Here is a 22650-nt window from a genome sequence, read left to right on the forward strand (position 1 = left end):
TAACCTGAAATCAGACCAGTAAAAAACAATCCTAGTTATTTGAATACTGACCCTCCTATACGCATCCCTCCAAATATCTTGAGCCTTGTTTGAAATTACTTATTATCCAGGACTCTAGGAGACTGAATTACCAAATTCTCTCCTGAATATAGAGAATTGCTTGCTTTTTTTCCAGAGATGGGCACTCATGGGAATGGGCCATAAATAAGGCTGAGCACTGAAGAATTGATACTTTCAAATTGTGGTGCTGCAGAGGACTCTTGAGAGTTCCTTGGACTGCAAGGAGATCAAACCAGTCAATCTTAAAGGAAAGCAATCTTGAATATTCATTGAAATGACTGTTGCTAAACTGAAACTGCAATACTCTGGCCCCCTGATGCGAAGAGCAGACTCATTGGAAAAGACCCTGATGCTGGGAAAGACTGAAGGCAAAAGGAGAGGGTGGCAGAGGATGAGATGGTTATTTAGCATCACTGACTCAATGGACATGAATTTGAGCAAACTCTGGGATATCAATGGAGATGAATTTGAGCAAACTCTGGGATATAGTGAAGGATAGAGGAGCCTGGTGTGCTGCAGTCCATGGGGTTGCAACGAGTCGGACATGACTGAATAACAACAAAACAACAAGAGATTAATCTGGCAATATGCTTTATGCTTTGGGAAAGTTAGTATGGAATAATTGAAATCATAATGGTGTTCAGCCTCTACTTTTTAGAGAATGAACTGTGTTTACATCTTGCCTCTTACTTGAATCCTCATTTAAAAATAAAGTGTGGACAAGTGGTGATTTAAGCAATGTGAAATAGGCAAACAGGATAAACACAATGGAAAGAAAGATTAAAAACTTTTTATATCAGTTAATATGCTTTTCAAAAAATTTATTTTTTTAATTGAAGGATAATTGCTTTATAGAATTTTGTTGTTTTCTGTCAAACCTTAGCATGAATCAGACATAGGTATACATATATATTCTCCCTTTGTTCAAGTATTGGTAAAAATATTGGACTGTGAATTTGAATTTTATTAATATTAGCATATGTAACTAGAAAATACAGGCTTCAGGATTGACTGGTGTAGCAGTTTAAAAGATGTCATTATGAGCCCAGTTTCTTTCTACTTTTTCTGTCCTCCACAAGATTGACTTCATTCTTAGACTGGTTCCCCTCATGTTAAATGATAGATACTGGCACCTCTTGGCACCACACACTTCCTTTTTTCTCATCAATCTGATGTCATATGTATTGCCCCTACTCATACTCATTAAATAATGTGTCTTAACTTTGTGCTGATATTGAGTTACTTCCCTGTGTGCATTGGGTTTCCTCATCTTCGATCTAGGGTACTACAGTGAAGAAGAAGCCTTAGTAGCTTCTGAAAATTATCAGATTCCTACTCTCTGTCTCCTTCCAGGATGTGGGAGGTATCTCACCCACATTTCCTAGCAGTTACATGCTGGGGGAACATCCATATTAACTATACTGAAAAATGATTAAATGAAAAAATGTCTAAAGACAAGTAGCTTTAGCAACATTTTTAGTATACCAAATTTAACAGAAGGCTAGACTCCTCCCAACCAGCTTCTGGGGCAGTCTCCTTTAGCTCACAGTTTCTTACCCCAAAGACAAGACTTGGCCAATGTTCCTTAATAGATGGCTGAGAGCTTTTTAAAGAAAATGTGTGTAAATTTAGATTGTATAGAGATTCACACAGTATGGCTGGAGTAATGTTTTGTAATTTGACTCTGTGAGATAATAGAAAATATCTGTACTGGTCTCTACCCCCCAGTTCTTGGCACAGAGTTCCTAAAACCCTTGTAATTTCCTCAGTGATAAGAGCAGTAGGAGCATCTTTTTTTTTCCTAATGTTTGGCCTTTGACCTCAGTTCCTGACACAGAGTTCCTAAATCCCTTGGAATTTCCTGGTGATAGATAGAGATGTCTTTTGTTTTTATCACTTTTGAGGTGATTCTGGGTGGGCTCCTGGTTGAGGGCTGGTCACCAGAAAGACTAAGCTGTGATTAGAAGTTTGGAGTTTTCAGCCTGTTCCCACTGTCTAGAGAGGGGAGATGGACTGGAAGTGGAGCTGATGGTTGATCATGGCAATATGATAAAACCACTATAAAAATCCCAAGAGTTTGGGGTATGGGGCCTCCCAGGTGGCGCAAGTGGTTTAGAACCCACCTGCCAATGCAGGGGACATAAAAGAGGTGGATTCAATCCCTGGGTTGGGAAGATCCCCTGAAGGAGGGCATGGCAACCCACTCCAGTATTCTTGCCTGGATAATCCCATGAACAGAGGAGTCTGGCGGGCTACAGTCCATAGGGTCGCAGAGAGTCAGACACGACTGAAGCGACTTAGCAGGCACTCATGGGGTATGGAGGGCTTTGGGGTTGGTGAACGTATGGAGGTGCTGAGAGAGTGGCAGTGCCCAGAGAGGGCATGGACACTCTAAGCTTTTCCACTACGCCTTGCCTACACATCTCTTCCCTCTGAATGTTCATCTTTTATCATATGCTTTTATAATAAATTTATAAAAGTAAGCAAGCTGTTTTCCTAGGTTCTGTGAGCTGCTCTAGCAAACTGATTGAACCTGAGGAGGGGTCGTGGGAACTCCTGGTTTATAGCTGGTTGGTCAGAAGCACGGCTGAAAACCTGGCTTGTGATGGGCATCTGAAGTGGGGTGGGAGCAGTCTTGTGGGACTGAGCCCCAACCTGTGATATGTGATGCTGTCTCCAGGTAGATAGCATCAGAATTGAGCTGAATTGTAGAATATCCAGCGGGTGTTGGAAGGGGTGTGAAAGTAAAGGAGAAGCTTAGGAGAGCGCCGAGTTTTTCCTTCTTAGATTTCTTTCAGTTCTGTAAGGGTTTTCAAGGTCCCTGTTAACCTGGGTTTTGATTGTCTTTTTTTTGGGGGGGGGGCGGCCATGCCACCTGGCTTATGACGTCTTAGTTCCCTGACCAGGTATTGAACCCTGGGCCGGAGGTAACCACTGAACCGCCAGGGAATTCCCAGGTTTGATTGTTGTGAGGCTTAGCATTTCAGGGTGTCATCCCCAAAGCACAGTGGTGAAGTATGAGATGTAAATGCTATAACTGAGAATGATTCTCAGGGCTCGGATTCATCCTGGCTTTTAACCCCGTGTGGAAGAATTTTTTAAAAGTCTTAACTTCCTCACATCCTGTGGTGTGAAACATGCCTTCTCGGAGTCTCTGGACACCGTGTGCCTCCTGGACCGAGTGTTCCCTTGCCCTGCCTCTGGAGGCCAGCCTGTGGCTTCACCTGAGCCAGTACCTCACAGTGGCCGCTGCCTTGCAGGTGATGAACCACACTCTGCGAGGGACTGACTCCTTCTCCGCTTCCGATCTTGGATGAAGCACTGCACCACAGAGCTCGAGGGTGGCACTCCGTGCCCCTGTGGAGGCTGGATGACACAGTCTGCAAGTGTGGTAGAGGTTATTCCTAGTGGTGTGAGCTTGGTCTTTGAGGAATGGGAGACAGGAGGGAACCTGCCAGATAAATTCCTCTTTTCCCTCCATGGACTACTCTGTTTCTTTTTATAGTGTGTCAGGTGTTCCGAGGAGAGTACCAGGTGGATGCATTTGCCAAGTGGCCTACTCTGTCTTTTTATAGCTTGTTATAAAGTGGTAGCCAGCACTATAAAAAATAGTATTTATTTGTTTATTGTCCACGTAGCATGCAGGATCTTCATTCCCTGACCAGGGATTGAACCCATGCCTCTTGCAGTGGAAGTGTGGAGTCTTAACCACTGGACCTCCAGGGAAGTCCCCAAGCCAGGACTTTACATGGTTCCTTGCCTCAGTTTACTTTTTTTCACTCTTGATGCCCTGTGTATGCAATACTCAAGGAAAGCCTTAGCATTCCAGTCATCGTTTCAGGCCCTGTTTGCCAGAGAACCTGGGATAAGACAAAGATTAATAAGATAGAAAATCTATACCTTTTTAAAGAAAAAAATCTCCTAAAATACGGAAATAATCTCAGTAGTCATGTACTCTTTTTATCTAACAAGTAGTTCATGGGAAAAAAATCACTACAGCCCCCAACTCTGGGAGGGACTGACTCCTCCTGCCACATCTGATGTTGGATAAAACACCACACCTCAGAGCTTGAGGGTGGCACTCCGTGCCCCTTGGAGGCTGGATGGCACAGTCTGAAAGTACAATAGGGGTTATTCCTAGTGGGATGAGTTAGTTGTTCCTTATTTATTAAATTTAATAGATCTAATTATCTAAATTCTGCTTTAGAAATATGGCTTTGTCCAAACTTCCCACATTTTTAATAGCTAAAGAGTTAAAATATATTAGCAGATGTATTTATTTTTTAAGGGTAATTTTTTGAACGTATAGTTTTGAAACATAAAGAAACATTGATACTTTTACATTGACTACCCAACACCAACCACGTAGGTTCCACAATTAAAATTTTATTGTATTTTCTTTATTGCATATCTGTTCATCCTTCAGTCTGTCTTATTTTTAAAAAATGAATTTTAAAGTTGTAGACATCAGTACATTTTATTCAAAATACATCATGCATTCATTGAGAGTAATGTACCTAAATACATTCTCCCCATGCAACTATCTAAAATACTATATGTGAAGCTGTGTGTGCGTGCCAAGTCGCTTCAGTCGTGTCTGACTCTTAGTGACCCCCGGGACTGTAGCCCGCCAGGTTGCTCTGTCCATGGAATTCTCCAGGCAAGAATACTGGAGTGGGTTGCCATGCCCTCCTCCAGGGAATCTTCCCGACCCAGGGATCGAACCTTCATCTCTTACATCTCCTGCATTGGCATTTGGGTTCTTTACCACCAGCATCAGCTAGGCTCTTATAAATTTTACCTGTAAGAGATTGGAATTACTGATGTGAGTGGTATATTTCAAATAAATGTCATGCAGTATACATATATCTACCTACAACTTGATTTTTTTCATTCACTAGTGTCAAAGATGAACAAAGCTAGACATTAGTTAAAAACAATTAAAACAGATTTTATCTAATAACTCCTGACAGTGGGGTCAAGAACTGAGCTCCATTCTGATTTCTGCAGAGGTGACTGGGCTTTTGAAGGGAGGATGAGGGAGGCAGAGTGCTCAAGTAGAGTCAGGGAAGTGAAAAATGGCAAAAAGCAGGTTGGTGTAAATGAGATTAGGCACTGTGTCTGCTAGCTGGCAGTTATGAAAGTTAGGATCCCACCTTCTCACCAAGACTGGAAGGCCTTGGCTCTATTCTTCCTGATAATTGCATTTCAAAGGAGTGACTTTCAGGTCCTTGGGAAGGACACTCCTGAGTTGTGGGAGATCCAAAGCATGTCAGCGGGACAGAGGAAGGATTCACAATTGTCAGCCTTTTTAGTAAATGTGCTACCAAAGGGAGGTCAAGGGCCTATGGTCTTGGGTGTTGGCTAGAACAAACAGTAAATTCTTTTGGAAGCTCTGAGCTTTTGCGGAATGGAACTCATGGGGAAGCTAGATTGTCCCCGACACAGGGCCTTTAGGCTGCTAGAGGCCATCCTAGGCGTGGTCAGGTCTCTTAGGGCGGGGGTTAGGATGAAGATATTCTCTGCTGAAAGTACTTTGCAGTTCTCACTGGTGTGCTTTGAAGATTTTTGTTTTCATTTTAGAATCCTTTTAGTTGCTGCAGGGTTTACATAGTGTAAATACATCATGATTTATTTACGATTTTATTAAAAACAATCCTACAGTGAACATCCTTGTGCATGTGGTCTTATGAACTTATGCAAATATTTCTCAGTTGTCAGATCATAATGTGTTTAAATTACATTTTAATATGGTTTACTAATTGCTTTCTGAAATGTCTCTGCCATTTAATACAGTTAAATGAAAGGTTCTAAGCTATTCCCCTCACTTTTGGTCTCCTCCCAGTAATAGTTGCTGTCATTGGTTTGGTGTCTGACCTTCTTGACCAAAGCTGCCCAATAGAACTAGAATATAAATCATATGTAAAGATTTAAAAATTTTCTAGTAGCCACGTTAAAGAGAGTATAAAGAAACAGGTGAAGGTAATGTTAATAATACATTTTAATCGACTCAATATGTATGTAACTTCAACGTGTAATTAATATAAAAGTTATTAACTATTATTATTCATACTGAGTCTTTGACAGCTGCCATGTATTTTACATTTACAGCAGATCTCAATTTAGATGCTGAAGTTTTATTTTGCATTCTTGATTAGACTTCATATTTATGAAATAAATAAGTTCTAAACATAGTGTAAAAGTTCACTAGCTGAATTGAGTTTTTAAAAAATTTTGATTATATTCACATCTCCATCAACAAAACTATCTCATCTTTTACAGAAGAATTGATTTGACTTGGAAATAAAAGCATGTAACTTTCAAAAACATGTCTGTCCAAGTTAAGCAGATTTACTAATTCTTGTGTCAACTCCATATTGTTAACACTGAATTCATAAGAACATTGTATAAATTTAAAAGCAGCTCTAAATTTCAAAGTCAACAAAGTATTTTTCAAATTTTTCTTTTAGTTTTTTCATGTAATTTAAATAAAACTCTTAATTATAATTAAAATTTCTGTCAGTTTATGTTAGAGGGATATATAATGTCAGTTACTGATTTGTATTTTTATGAAAATTTTTATTTTAAACATATATTATTTTACCTATCTCACCAGGTCACAAATATCCCTTTCTTTTCTTTGGAGTTTCAAATTTGACTCAGTCATATACCGTATGATATTTATGAGAAAACATAAATTACATTGCCATTTTTTGCTTTTGTTCTTGATTTTTGAATGTTTAGCAAGTGTCCCTTTTATTTTTTTAAAAAATCTTTGGTTCAGTTAAAAGTCTTGGGTTGGTTGGATTATTGGAGTTATGTCCCATAATCACAGGCAATAAAAATTATAAATTTTATAGATAGTACAGTAATTTATAAAACTCTTCATGACCCAAACAATGAGCACTGGCAAAACACCAGAAACATTAATAAATAAATTGTGTTCTCTTTTTAACCAGTTCCAAGAATTTATATTTCCATATGTATTCCAAGTGTTTTTTTTATGCTCAAAATTCTCCAAGCCAGGGTTCAGCAATACGTGAACCGTAACTTCCAGATGTTCAAGCTGGTTTTAGAAAAGGCAGAGGAACCAGAGATCAAATTGCCAACATCCGCTGGATCATGGAAAAAGCAAGAGATTTCCAGAAAAACATCTATTTCTGCTTTATTGACTATGCCAAAGCCTTTGACTGTGTGGATCACAATAAACTGTGGAAAATTCTTCAAGAGATGGGAATACCAGACCACCTGACCTGCTTCTTGAGAAACCTATATGCAGGTCAGGAAGCAACAGTTAGAACTGGACATGGAACCACAGACTGGTTCCAAATAGGAAAAGGAGTCCGTCAAGGCTGTATATTGTCACCCTGCTTATTTAACTTCTATGCAGAATGCATCATGAGAAACGCTGGACAGGAAGAAGCAGAAGCTGGAATCAGGATTGCCCGGAGAAATATCAACAACCTCAGATATGCAGATGACACCACCCTTATGGCAGAAAGTGAAGAGGAACTCAAAAGCCTCTTGATGAAAGTGAAAGAGGAGAGTGAATAAGTTGGCTTAAAGCTCAACATTCAGAAAACGAAGATCATGGCATCTGGTCCCATCACTTCATGGCAAATAGATGGGGAAGTAGTGGAAACAGTGTCAGACTTTATTTTTTAGGGCTCCAAAATCACTGCAGATGGTGATTGCAGCCATGAAATTAAAAGATGCTTACTCCTTGGAAGGAAAGTTATGACCAACCTAGATAGCATATTCAAAAGCAGAGACATTACTTGGCCAACAAAGGTCCATCTAGTCAAGGCTATGGTTTTTCCAGTGGTCATGTATGGATGTGAAAGTTGGACTGTGAAGAAAGCTGAGCACCAAGGAACTGATGCTTTTGAACTGTGGTGTTGGAGAAGACTCTTGAGAGTCCCTTGGACTGCAAGGAGATCCAACCAGTCCATCCTAAAGGAGATCAGTCCTGGGTGTTCTTTGGAAGGACTGATGCTAAAGCTGAAACTCCAATACTTTGGCCACCTCATGTGAAGAGTTGACTCACTGAAAAAGACTCTGATGCTGGGAGGGGTTGGGGGCAGGGGGAAAAGGGGATGACAGAGGATGAGATGGCTGGATGGCATCACCGACTCAATGGACATGAGTTTGGGTGAATTCTGGGAGTTGGTGATGGACAGGGAGGCCTGGTGTGCTGCAATTCATGGGGTCACAAAGAGTCGGACACGACTGAGCTACTGAATTGAACTGAACTATTTTATTACTTTTCGCTTCACTGGGTCTTTGTTGTTGCGCATGGGCTTTCCCCAGATGCAGTGCTTGGGCTCCTCGTGGTGGCTTCTGTTGCAGGGCATGGGCTCCAGAGTGTGGGCTCAGCAGTGGTGTATGGGCATAGTTGCCCCCAGGCACGTGGAATCTTCCCAGACCAGGGATCAAACCCCTGTACCCTACATTGGCAGGAGGATTCTTATCCCCTGGACCACCAGGGAAGTCCTCCAGATATTTAGCAACATATTCGTGACACTCGTCATAGATTCCGCGAAAGTTGAACAAAGTATTTTCATATGTATATGGAACAGTAATAAATGAAATATTAATTCTTGTTTTAAAATTTCAAGAAATCTGGGTTTTTAGACTTAACAGAGCAGCATCTATTGTAGTAGAACTGTTTTTTGTTCCATGTCTAGCTGGAATTCTTTGACAGATATAGAAGATTAAAATATAGCTGTGTTATGAGTTCATATATCTGTTTGGTCATGAATTGGTAACATTTCTCTGTAACTTTGAAAATCTTTTGAGATAAAATGTGACTCATGTTAATAGGGCTGCTGCTGCTAAGTCGCTTCAGTCGTGTCCGACTCTGTGCGACCCCATAGACGGCAGCCCAACAGGCTCCCCCACCCCTGGGATTCTCCAGGCAAGAACACTGGAGTGGGGTACCATTGCAGTATCTCTTTTATCATAGAACTCAATTAAAAATAAAGGATTTAAATGTTAGCAATTTAAAAAATATTGAATCAATTTATGTTCGATATGTTAGGTCTCATATTCTATAGGCAATTGTTGGTTGCTTAAATGAAGGTCTTTCATTTTTAAAATATCTTTTAAAATCTTTTCTCCATAATTTCTGATAAAATTTCCACAACTGAAATAATATATATTTTTACCATCTCTTTGTCTAAAAATGGTTTTCTTTTTTTTGTGAGTGCAAGAAACCATTTTATAGCTGACCAAAGTTGCCAGATCAGACCTTGCTACATATTATTTAAAAATATTTCTGGATATTTAATTTTGATTTGAGGTGACTAAACTTCCTCAGTTTTTGTTTGTTGAGAGGAAATTGCTTGTCAGGTTTATTATGTTTATGTTGACACTGTCTCTTAGTATTGTTTAGTTTACTTTCTTTAAGCTTTTAAAATGTATTGGGCAACTTATTCCTGTTCTGCTTAGTAAATTGCATTTGGTATTCAAAGTGAACTAGGTGATATGCTTTAGTTCTGTCTTTTTTTCTGTATTGTTTCAATAAGAGTACTAGCTTCTGCACCTGCATTTAACTCTGCATCAGTAGGGACCAGGTGGGGGCGACACGGGCTGGGATCCACTGCCCATAGCACCTTCTTCCTCTTAAAACAGGAGTTTGGGATTGACGTGTACACACTGTTATATTTAAAACAGACAACCAACGAGGATCTCCTGTTTAGCACAGGGAGTGCTGCTCAATATTCCTTAATAACCCAAATGGGAAAAGAATCTGAAAAAGAATAGATACATGTGTATGTAAAGCGGAATCACTTTGCTGTACACCTGAAACTAACACAACATTATAAATCAGCTATGCTTCAATTAAAGAAACAAAACAGAGGAGGGGATTGCATCTGTAGGGGAGATGCTCTTGAGTCCCAGACCTTATCTGTGTTTAAGGCTCAACTAGAGAAGGCAGTAGCACCCCACTCCAGTACTCTTGCCTGGAAAATCCCATGGATGGAGGAGCCTGGTAGGCTGCAGTCCATGGGGTCGCTAAGAGTTGGGCACGACTGAGCGACTTCACTTTCACTTTCATGCATTGGAGAAGGAAATGGCAACCCACTCCAGTGTTCTTGCCTGGAGAATCCCAGGGACGGGGGAGCCTGGTGGGCTGCCGTCTCCGGGGTCGCACAGAGTCGGACACGACTGAAGTGACTTAGCAGCAGCAGCAGCAGTGCACTTTTTTACATTAAAAATTTTGCTCATTTTTTTTTAGCTAGAAAATTAATTCTAATTAAGACAGAATAAGTAATTCACATTAATAATCAATTACAGTTTACACAGGGTGTCAATGTAATTTATGCTGTTTGCATAAAATATTCAAACAAATCAATTAAGTGTTATATCAGTGCATAGAAAAAATTCATTCAAGCAGAATCTCTGATTTAAGATTGACTACACTGGTGATCTGATTATGTGTAGTGTCAAGAAAAATTGTACTGACAAGTTAAAACAGGCAAGAAGACTGTACTCAAGACTGTTCCAGCAGGGGAGAGAGACTGAACTCAGATGCTACTACAACAGGGGTTTGTAGCTAATGGGCAGGGTAAGGCAGTCAGGTAAAAAATTACTGAGAAAAACTTGGTTAGGTATTAAAGGTGGGAGTGTCAACAGTTTGGTTAGGTTTCAAGGGTAAGGGGATTGTCTGTAAACTGGTTTAGTAGGATTCTTGCTAGTTGAGAAGAAGGCTTAGAGGAGCCTGATTAAAGTTTGGCGAAGGAGGGAGTTCTAATACTAGAAACAATAGAATCATTTATGACAAAAGGGTTAAGTAAAAATGTAATCCTATCCAAACAATGAAGTTGTGTTTAATGGAATAATATGCTGCTGCAGTTAAAGAATTATGTTTTTATCAGTTAAAAACTAGGGCTTCTCTTGTAGTTCAGCTGGTAAAGTATCTGCCTGCAATGCAAGAGGTGCCGGTTGGATTCCTGGGTCAGGAAGATCCCCTGGAGAAGAGATAGGCTACCCACTCCAGTATTCTTGGGCTTCCCTGGTGGCTCAGATGATGAAGAATCTGCCTGTAATACGGGAGACTTTGGTTCAATCCCTGAGTTGGGAAGATCCCCTGGAGGAGGGCATGGCAACCCACTCCAGTATTCTTGGCTGGAGAATCCCCATGGACAGAGGAGCCTGGCAGGCTACAGTCCCTGGAGTTCCAAAGAGTTGGACATGACTGAAGCACAGCATGGCACAGTTAAAATTCAGTAAAATAAAAAAATTCAACCTCTTCATCCCATTGACCACATTTAAAATGCTCAATAGATGGACTTCCCTGGTGGTCCAGTGGTTAAGATTGTGCTTCCACTGCAGCAGCTGTGGGTTTGATCCTTAGTTGGGGAAACCTAGCCCACGTGCCGCAGGGCCAAAAAAAAATTGCTCAATAGCTGCCTGTGGCTCATGGCTCCTGTAATTAGACAGTGGAGTTCTAGACCTTTTTGGAGTGTCATTACATGTGTATTGACCTGCATTCTGTACCTAAATATATATTTTCTGTACCCACAGAAATATTTAGGTTTGGGTGTTTTTGATAAGCATAATGGAATTATATTGTATGTATTTTTGTTTTACTTGCTTTTTTTTTTTACTTGCCATTTATTTTGGAGCTTGTTTTGTGTCAATACATAGAAATCTGCCTGTTGCATTTTAGTGCTGCCCGGGGTTGACCATAGTATGGATATACTTTCGTGACTTTAACTTGTTCCCAACTGATTGCTCTTAGATTGCTCCCAGTACTATGCATCTACTTGTGTGAAGGCCTTGTGTGTTTGAGTATTTTTCCAGGTAGAGTCTGAGAAGTAAAATTACTGCAATTTTAAAAGTTTTTGCACATGTAAACTATGAATAGATACTCTCAGATTGCCATCACCAAAGCCATTTTACACTCCCGTGAACATTTCCTGAATAGTGCTTTGTCCTGCACCTTCATCCGCTCTTGACATTTTCAGTCATTAAGAATTTTGCGAGTCTTATGAATGAAAATCATTTTTGGTATACATTTCCTTGATAGTGAGATTGAATGATTTTTCATGTTTTCATTAGCACTTCATTTCTTAACACAATGCTTGTATTTAAAGATAGTATATATCCTGTGTTCTTGCTTTCCTTTAAGTAACTGATCAGGTGGCTGGAGCAGGTCAGTTTTCAGTTTGCTTCTCTATGCACCAGAATCATTTACATGACTATTTTCTGCAGTCTTACTCAGCGATAAAACTGCTCAAAAACAGTGAAAGGCTAGAGACACTGAAGAATCAGATTACCCTCTAGAGCATGCCAGAAAACACCTATCATCCTACAGTGCACCCGGCAATCTTTCACTTTTTTTCCTGACAAATAACATGTTTAAAGCTTCTAGCACATTGTCTGGCTCAGAGTGAGAACTTAATAAATTTAATTCTCTTCCATGGAAAGAATGAAAAACAAAGTAATTGAAAATGTATGGCATTTCTGTAGAGCTGCAGTTCTTTGGATAGGGTCTGTATCTAGATTTCTAGATTTGGGCTTCCCTGACAGTTCAGTATTTACCTTTGTTTTCCTTGGGTCTTTCTCAGTGCTTGGGAACATTATTATAGGTAGGTGTTCAGTAATTGTTTGATTGAATGTAACTGTTTTGAAGTATGTTCTAATTCATTCTCCTGTCTGGAAAAACATGTGTATCACGAGAAAATAGGTTTGTTTGTTTACTTTGTTATTTATCATGTTTTCAGACAGAGATTAGGAAACATATCCTAAACACACAAATGGATAGCCTTGCAAATGACTAGACTGACTGTTCGCTTTCATAGTCCAAATTGTGTGAATATAGCTAAACAGAAATCCTCCTCAGTACTAAGAGCCAATGTGATTTTGTTGTGTGCACTCTCAAGGCATTATTATGCAGTTCTCTCTGTGAATGGTGTTTTCCACACGTGGTAAAGCAGGCTAGCTTATTCAAAGTACGTTACAGCTGGAATAATCCATTGCTTTAAAAATAATTTTTATCTGCTTTTTAGATTTAGTGTTCAAATATTTTTTCATAAGTAACTGGGGGAAAGAAATACACGGTGGCTACTGAAGCCTGTAAAATGAAGGAGAAGCTTAGCTTTACTGTGGAGTCTGAGCTGGGTGTAACCTAACTAGCTAGAGGATATGCAATTCCTGATTGACAGCAAGACCAGCATTAGGCAGATTTTGTAAGAGAGAGCAGCAGCTCAGAAACCGTGATAAGGGCTCTGTTAGGAAGCACTGCACTCACCACTCATATCTTTAGTTTTTTCATTTTTCTGCCTACTGGATTTGTAAACAAATAGCACAAAACAGTTCCTCTTTTGTTTTTATTAAAGTGATACTGCAATGCAGTTTCAGTCTATCAGCTAGGCAAACGTGTCGAAATTTGATATTCTCACTAAATTAGCCAGTTTTTAGCTGTGTTCCATGCTTATCTCTAGACCTTTGTGTATTAAATCCTATCTCGAGCTGTTCTCTTTATAAGCAAGTGTGTTTTGCTTGTGCCTTCCTGTCTTCTTCAGTGAGAAGCTTTATGTAGGTCAGGCTTGGCTTAAGCAGATTTCCTGAACCTGCGTCAGCTTAAGCTGGAGGAATTTTAATAAACCCTCCCCTGTAGGCGTGGGCCTAAATGAGGCTAGCCTAGTTAAGCCTGATCTTTCTCTGTTTGTGAAAAGAGCTGAGCAGAGCTGAAAGCTGCATGGTGGTTTCAGAAACTGCCTACTTAATTAGAAAAGAACAATGGTAGGAAAAGCTAGATCTTCCAATTTTACCTTATCTGAAAAGCTTGATTTGTTAAAGCTTGTGAAGCCATATGTTAAAATTCTGGAAGAACACACTAACAAACATTCAGTGATAGTGGAAAAGAATAGATGTTGGGATATCATAGCAGTTAACTATAATGCAATTGGAGTAGACCGCCCTCCTCGAACAGCGCAGGGCCTACGCACTCTTTACAAAAGGCTCAAAGAATATGCCAAACAGGAGCTATTGCAGCAAAAAGAGACCCAGTCAGACTTTAAAAGCAATATTTCTGAGCCAACCAAGAAAGTTATGGAGATGATTCCCCAGATTTCCAGTTTTTGCCTGGTAAGAGACAGAAACCACATACAAAGGTAAGCTTTATTTTATTTTGTTGTGGAAAATTATGGCGCCTCCTATCTATTGGGCTCTGGCTTAGTTGTGATAGAGATATGCATAGTAAACATCCCCACTACGGGAGTAGTGAATAGATTCTTTGTTTTGCATTCTTAGACAAGAAAAGTGAGGCTATAAGGAATTTTTCTGCTGCATTTGATTTAAGCCACTGTTGATTGTCTTCCCTTCCCCCTTCCCTCCTTCTGTAGTTTCTAAAAAGTAAAGGTTAGGGAGGAATAAATGGGATGTAATTTGTGACATTACCTCATAAACTTTTGAAGCTTTAATATTAATTTATTTAATTAGCTTCTGAGAGGTACCTTTTTCTTATTTCGCTTAAGATTACATTTCATTGGATTTTCAGTTTTGTATAAAGTTAGCAGTTTCAGGAGAAATGGGACTCTGGCTTTATTATGAATTTTCACTGTCTACAGTTACTGAATATTAATTGAGCTAAAAACCTGAAATGAACAATTAAGTAAACTTGTTAGTAGCACCATTGCATATGTATATGTTAAGACAGTTTAAATTATTTTTCTAATTTATACTCAAAAGAGACAGGGAAACACAGGAAAAGGTGTTAATGCGTAATTAAGAATTCAGATTACGTAATAAAAGCTTTTGTTGCTTTTATGTATTAATGGTCTAGTTTCACTTTAAGCTCTCCCATAGTGTTTTGCAAGGGTATCAAAATATGAATTTTAATATGTCAGTAAGAGCAACTGGATTAGAAGCAAGTTTTTGGTTGAATTTTGTGCTCTACATAACCACTTGCCTGGAAATCTTAAAAGACTATTATCTTACTGCTAAATTCAGATTTTAACCCCCAGCAAAAGATAAAAATGGCAGCTTCATGCTTTTTCTGAATCATTTGGAATAATTTAAGCAAACCGTAAACTCCTTGCTAGTTGAGAAACCTTTCAAACTTAACTTTACAAAGTACTTTCCTGTTGGTGAAAGAGTCTTTATATAAGCAAAATGATTAATTACCTGTGAAATTCTTTTGAAGTTAGGGAGGAAATGGGAAAAACCTTCTTAGTCAAACGTATTTGTTATTTTGATAATTTACTAGGATAGTATTTTTGAGCCCAACTTCTTACAATATACTTATTTCTAGTTGATAGCATAGTGAAAGATAACACCAGTGGGAATCCAAGACATGGATACACAGTACATTAATTCATGGGGTCACTGCTTAAACTGTTCACTGTGATGACAAATGATTAAATCCCAGTATGGTGAATGTCAAAACCCTTCACAGTGAGACTGCTTTATACTCATTCAATTTTTATACCTCTTTGAGCCATAAAGAACATTGGCTTTGCATTATAGGTATTAAACTACCTTTTGGCTGTAGGCTTTTATAATTTGAAAACTAAAACTAAATGTAGTTTTATTAAGTTGTGTATTCTAAAAATACAGTAATGTAAAAGAGAAATAATATGAAAGATACAAGTATCTGTTTACGTATATATGGTATATGTATACATACCTACACAGTCAGTCTTTTGGGACACCAACATTTCTCTGATAAAATGAGTTAATTGATTTACACATTTCTATGCCTACTGTTGAAGCAGTTTTTCAGTTTTTAAAGGTAAGAGTATCAGAAATATGCCACTTAAAACATTCGTGTCAGCATGTCTGCACTGCCACTTTCTCCATACTAGTATTTTCATTTAATATATTTATATATTTAATGTACTTATTTGACATCATCTTGACTCTTAATTATCTCGGAAGTTTATAATTACAGTATCTTAATTATGCTTCTATATAAATATGCCTGTTAATCTCATCAAACTCTCTATACTTAATAAGGAAAATGTTACTACATATTTTTTTTAATGTATTTCAAGATATGCAACTATTTCATAAGGCTGTTTCTGCAATTCACATTGATTTATGTCTTTATTTTTGCCTCTCTTTAATATCATTATATTTTGTGTTTTTATAACCAATCTGATCCTCAGAATTCATATTCATAAATTTTAAAAGTCCTTTTCTGTTTGATCATTTTTGTGACTTTCTCTAAGTCATTTTTAGACTTTGTTATGCCTTATTTGTGATGTTTTAAACTAAAATAGCATGGAATATAACAGATATAAGGCATATTTTAAATTTACATGGGAGTATATTATCTATGTTTAATTGTGAGTCTTACAGTCTATTATACATACTAATTTGGAAAAGTAATTATGTGGGTTTTTAAAATTTCATTTGTAGCTGTAGTTTTAACTTTTTCCCACTCGAGGGTTTAGAGATGTTAGTAAAAGTAAATCTTACTAATTTGAATTACATTTGTATTCCTTTTTTTGCTTTCAAAAATCATAAAATCACAAAGGCAAGATTATAATTTATATAATCTATTATACAAATAGATTTTTCATAACACATTAAATATCTTATTTCATTTGTACCTCTTAGACAAATATCTGATATTTCTGGCGATTTAATGCTATTAGTGACATATGGAGAGTTTGAATTCTTTTCCTTTTGTTCTACTTGAACTTGTTCCAGCATTTTAATCACCCGTGTGGAATGCATTCTTACCTGTATTACTTACTTATGATTTATAAAATGTTCTTTCAATAATATTAAGTGTAGCATTTCCATTAATGTTCCAATAATCTCTTTCACCTCTATAACTTTTGTTTTTAAGTTAGGCAGAGACATATTTTTAAAAAAACCTAAGAAACATGTATTCTTAATTCACAACTTAATATTATACATGAAATTATTTAAAAACCAACAGGATTTTAAGGAACATTGTGTTTTGTCATAACAAATATTGGTATATCAAAATTTTAATTACGCCAAAACTGTAGTTGCCTCTAATAGGAATGCATGTTTTATGGAAATTTCATGTAAATTTAATAAACTATCAATATATAGAGGCCATTAAAAATTGCATTAAAAACACCATTTCATTTATTCAGTCTTTCAGCATATGACGAGTACCTACTAGATTCCAAGTACTAGTATGATGCTGGGTACTGAGGATTCAGTGGTACATGTAAACCCTTGCTCTTGTACACTTCACCTGGCCACTGGTTAAAAGGCTTAAAGAGCACCTGAGTCGTGTGGTTCTGGATAGGTAAGGGGGAAACACCACTGTATTTGAAATTGGAAAGTTAGGAGAACCCCCTGCTAGTGGAGCACACCCCAAATCATACACAGTCTTGATTTTCTGTGTGCGACAAATGCAGACATCAGTATCTCTCAGAGACTGCCTTGTGTTGTCCACTGGCCCTCCACTGTCCTCCTTCCAAAGTCATGGACCTCAGTGGATTTTAGATTAATCAGTTCAGGAGAGCAGAAATAGGAGGTCTAGGACTACCATGTGGGGATAGTGAGGCCCAGAATGAGTTAAATGACTCTTTACAGCATTTAAGAACCTCAGGCTTACAGGGACAATTGATAGCTCTTTGAGAGTGTTAAAAATGCCACTTTTTTTTTATTTACCTCCATAGCCTTGTTTAGTATTTGTAATTTACTGTTCTTTCAAGAGCCCAATTTTAAAGTTAAGGATAGGGGAGAGCCATATATATATATATATATATATAATGAATATATATATATATAAAATAATTAAAATCCCAGCCTTAGTCACTTTATTATTCCAAGGATTAAAAAATATTTTTTGTTTCATAATTTGCTTTTTACCTTGATAATTTAGTGTATATTAAATATGAAATTATGTTTTAAAATGTTCTTGTCTTCATTTGATTTACATTTTATAATGGTTTTTTATGTGCTGTAGTGCAAACTTGGATGAGGAAGCACAGGCTGGTACCAGTTCACTACAGGTAATGTTGGACCGCCATCCAGTTGCTATTACAGTGGAGGTGAAGCAAGAAGAAGACATTAAGCCCCCCCCTCCACTGGTTTTAAATTCTCAACAGAGTGATACTTTAGAGCAAAGAGAAGAACAGGAATTAGTGCATGTAATGGAAAGATCTTTGTCACCATCACTTTCCTCTGTTGATATGAGAATGACATCGTCTCCATCTTCTATTCCAAGGAGAGATGATTTTTTTCGGCATGAGAGTGGAGAAAATTTTAGGTCACAATTAGGGTATGATCCTCAGATTCTACAAATGCTGAAAGAGGAGCATCAAATAATTTTAGAAAATCAAAAAAGTTTTGGATTATATGTTCAGGAGAAGAGGGATGGATTGAAAAGAAGGCAGCAGCTAGAGGAAGAGCTGCTAAGAGCAAAAATTGAAGTTGAGAAGCTGAAAGCAATTCGACTACGGCATGATCTACCTGAATATAATAGTCTCTGAGATTTTTTTTTCAATCTTGCAATTTGATTAATTTTGGCCTGGTTAGTTTCATTTGGGAATATCCTGAAGCAGAGTACATATTCTTAAAACATATTGTTAATCTCTGTTATGAAAAAGGCTTTTTTGACATGATTTTCTGATTATTTAATTTTCCTTTGAAATATAGTAAAACTGATGGCATGCTTATAAATTTTTTGTCTTCCTGGGCTTTACAAAAGATGTTTTATTTTGATTATTAACATATATAAATGCATATGTATATACATAAATATTCTTTCAAAGTTCTGAATCTTCAAAGTTTTTAATTAATACTTTGAAAGCTGTATGTAGTTCAAGATGTTTATTAATAAGTTAGTCTAATTTAGAAGCAATACTAGCTTCATAGAAGCTTGTCTGTATGACACTGATTTTTATGCTTTCATTCTTTGAAGGAATAAGTTCTAGAATTTTAGGGACTAAAATGTTAGGGACTAGAATTTTAGAGACTAAAATAGAAGGTATTTGGAGAACACTTTTCCCATCTCAATTTAAGGGTAATAAAACTGAGGGCAAGGGAAAACTCAGTGATTTACTTGGTTTAGCAAAGCTCTTTATGGCATAGCAAGGACCAGCACTCGGTTTTTGTTTCTCTGTAATTTCCTCCCCCTACGGTTTCATAGAAGAAAAAATCCGCTAAAGTATCCTACATGGTAAAAAATTAGAAACATTTATTTCATTAAAATTGTCTTTAAAAATTGGTGGATTGTGAAATCAGGGGGATTGTGTCAATTACTCCCATCCTCCTTTTTTTTTGTTGTTCTGCAAAATAAGATATACTGTTGGAGCTGTTATATATTGAGGTGGCCAAAAAAGTTAGTTTGATTAGTGAATACGTTGTACAGTAAATATGTCTTTTATTTTTACTTAAAACCGAAATAACTTTTTGGCCAATCCAATATGTTGACTCTGAGATTTAATATGTTGATTCATTTTGAATGTCTTAGTCTGAAAAAGATTTCTTTCACAGTAAAATCACAGTAAACTTTAATGAACAAAATTAAAATTTTACTTAAAAATAGCAAAACATTATATGTGTATAACTTATGATATCTGTAGTCTTATGTTTCTGTAAATATTACTGTTTTAGTATTTGTGGAAATAAATAAAACCTTGATTCTTAAAACACACATACACATTTTGTTAAATCTTTAATATGTGTACTACTTAAGGATTTCTATTTTGGCTAGGGGTTTGTTGAGGAAGGCTATTTTAAGCTAAGCTTTAAAATGGGGTAGGTTGGATTTCAACACTTTTGGGGGAAAAGGCTGTTTATGTCAGAGTGAGCAGCATGAAGAAAGGCATAGAAGAAGAGAAAAAGTGGGTCAAAGTGTATAAGCCCAAATACAGTGCTAAGCCAGGTGATTTTTAAGTGATTTTAAGTGAACACAGAGCCAGTTAGGGCTGTGATAGTCTGGATGAGGACATATACCTTGACTAATTGGGGTTAGCTACTCTTCAGCTCTAGCAGAATTTTTATATGCAGAAATAAGCAAGAAATCTGCATTTTTATGAGAAATTTTTATATTTAAGATATTTACAAATAATTTAAATGTTTAAAATAATAAATACATAAAACATGTGAGTGGGCCTCATTCAGCCATTGGGTTTCTGGCTCCTGGCCTTTGGTGTAGACCAGTGGTTCACCAAGAGTGCATCTTGACCAGCAGCATCAGTATCACTTAAAAACTTAAGAGAAATGTAAATCCGTTCCTTTTGGATCAGTGACTCGAAGGGGAGAGTCCAGCAGTTTGTTTTAATAAGCTCTCTAGAGATTTCTGATGCAAGCTATAAAGCCATTCAAAGAACCGCTGAAACAGAGTATTTTGAAACCTAACATGATGCATAAATCATTAGAATTTCAAAAATTTGTGTTGAAGAGTGGGTGAAGGTAAACTGAGGGATATCATTTTGGAAGTTGGAAACTGGTGCTAGATTATGGATTACATTAAAAGCTGTTTTAAGGAATCAAATGTGATTGTATAATGGGAAACCTTGTAAGGCTTTTGACTAGGGGCATATGCCTTAAGCTCTGTCTTAATGTCATAATAACAGCATTTCAGAGTGGGCATTGTAGTGAGGAGATGAAATCCAAAATTTAGGTTATGGCTACAGGAATAGAAAGAAAGTAAATAAAATAGACCCTTATGGTACTGTTTGAGCCTGTTGACTGCTTAATTTCACTGGCGTTTTATATCTGCTATTAGAGTTAAATATTACAAAAATGTCTTGAATGTATAATGTGATGTATCCTTTTGACAATTTCATCTTCTTTAATCTGCTCTCTGACTTTTCTTTCAGTCCAAAGACTTTAAAATTCTTATTCGAGATGTTTTTACAGTATAATTCTCATAAGTCTTTACAGTAGTAAGCTTTAACTTTTTTAAATTATTGAAAGCAAGTTACCATACAAAATGTAATAATTCATATTATAATCTTAGCATGGTACTACTCAGAATTGTTAATGAATGTTCAATTAGAATGCTAACTTTGTACAGCTAAATCAGAGTTTTCCAAATTGTTCTGTGGAATAGTCATTCTATGAAATGTCTTTATTAGCAAAGTAACATGTTCAAAAAAAGTACAATATACATTTTTTTGGTGATTAGATTCTAAAATAAGTGTGGAAGGTAAAAACATAGACTATACAAAATCGTCCTTGAATATTTTTTTTGCTGCCGAGAAAACGTAGTCTGCTTCAGTAAGATTTTTCACCAGCAGTGTTCAAGATTGTTGTTTCATTGCTGATATCATGTGACAAATGTGTTAACGTTTAGGGCTGAATAGAATAGAAAACCTTAGTTTTACATATTTTTAAACACCAGCATTCCACTCATTGCAGTGGAGTTCACTGCAGCAGTTTTTCTGAATCACTGTTGTTTTATTTTAATCTGCAAAACTTAAAGTGAATGTGATTCTGCTTCATTTTTATTGCTCCACCTCCTCACCCCAGCAACTATAGTTAGCATAGGATAGTTTTTTGAAAAATTCTGTGTGAAAAAGACTTGTTTAACTACTGAACTGGTTTTGGAGGCTGCTTATTGTTATCTTGCAGAATATCTTAGGGAAATTCTGAGCTAAAGCTTTTTTCTTTTCCTTTCTGTATTGAGAATTTTTTGAGTTTTTGGCTACTTACCAACTTAACATTCACAGTTTTTGCTGAGGACAAGTTTCACTAAGGGGCATATGTAAGGGCAAATTCTATTAGTGCAAATAGAATAGAACTGAAGCCCCCTGACATCTTACATACTACAGAGAACTGTTTGGGGCCATGAGCTTTACTTATGAAATGTAATGCTGGGAAAACATAGAAAAGAGTGATTTTATTTTTTAAATGTAGACTTGGTTCTGTATAAATACATTAAATTTGAAAAATATACTAAGTCATAAGACTATTTCATCTAATATATTAGTAATTTAGATAGTGCATATGTTATTCTTGTCATCTTGTCTTTTCTTACTCATTTGAACTCAAATGGGTATGTTGGTGTTTTTTTTTAACAACTTATGACTGTATAAAACTAGGTATGATTTATAATAGCACCCTGAAAAAGTTTATGAAGTTCTTTCATTTCTAACAAATGCCAGATTTCTTAAAATACTCAAATATATTTCTCTTTTGTGTAATGAGACATCAACTTGGTGCAATTTAATTTTGAAAGATTGATTCTACCTTGTTGCATCATTACTTACATGAAAATGTTTAAAATATGAATTATTTTTCATGTGCCTTCTTTTAGAATAATGTCAAGTTTTAACTGAGTGTGGTAAATTGTAATTAAAATATAGATGATAGTGGTTAAATGGTTTGTTAACACATGTTCTTTTAAATACATGGTAACACATTGTATTGACTTGTGTACTCTTTTTGTGTGCCATAAGTCAAAGAATTCAGTACTACACAGGTAAAATTTTTTGATGAGACATAATTGAAATACTGACATTTTTTTAGGTGATTGTGCCAGTGGTTGGTGGTGGTTTAGTTGCTAAGTCATGTCCGACTCCTGTGACCCCGTGGAGAGAGGAGCCTGGCAGGATACAGTGCACGGGATTCTCCAGACTGGAGTGGGTTGTCATTTCCTTCTCCAGGGAATCTTCCCAACCCAGGGATTGAACCTGG

At 36.9% G+C, this 22650-nt stretch overlaps 2 protein-coding genes across 5 annotated transcripts in view; both read left to right on the forward strand.

The window, feature by feature from the left end:
* RAD54B (RAD54 homolog B) overlaps window positions 1-22650 on the forward strand; it is a 118259-nt gene that overhangs the window by 34132 nt on the left and 61477 nt on the right. The window contains exon 1 of one of the 4 annotated variants that reach the window (XM_027561531.1): window positions 14101-14183. The exons of the other annotated variants lie outside the window; for them this stretch is intronic. The gene's annotated coding sequence lies outside the window, so the exon portion shown is untranslated. Of the gene's footprint in view, window positions 1-14100; window positions 14184-22650 lie in introns of those variants that run through there. 4 annotated transcript variants of the gene reach the window in all.
* On the forward strand, window positions 12177-22380 carry FSBP (fibrinogen silencer binding protein). The gene is made up of 2 exons (XM_027561532.1): window positions 12177-14183; window positions 17969-22380. The coding sequence occupies exons 1-2, from the start codon at window positions 13810-13812 to the stop codon at window positions 18492-18494; spliced, it is 900 nt and encodes a 299-aa protein (XP_027417333.1). The 5' UTR covers window positions 12177-13809; the 3' UTR covers window positions 18495-22380.

This window comes from Bos indicus x Bos taurus, chromosome 14, assembly GCF_003369695.1.
Source record: "Bos indicus x Bos taurus breed Angus x Brahman F1 hybrid chromosome 14, Bos_hybrid_MaternalHap_v2.0, whole genome shotgun sequence".
NCBI classification, from domain to species: Eukaryota; Metazoa; Chordata; class Mammalia; order Artiodactyla; family Bovidae; genus Bos; species Bos indicus x Bos taurus.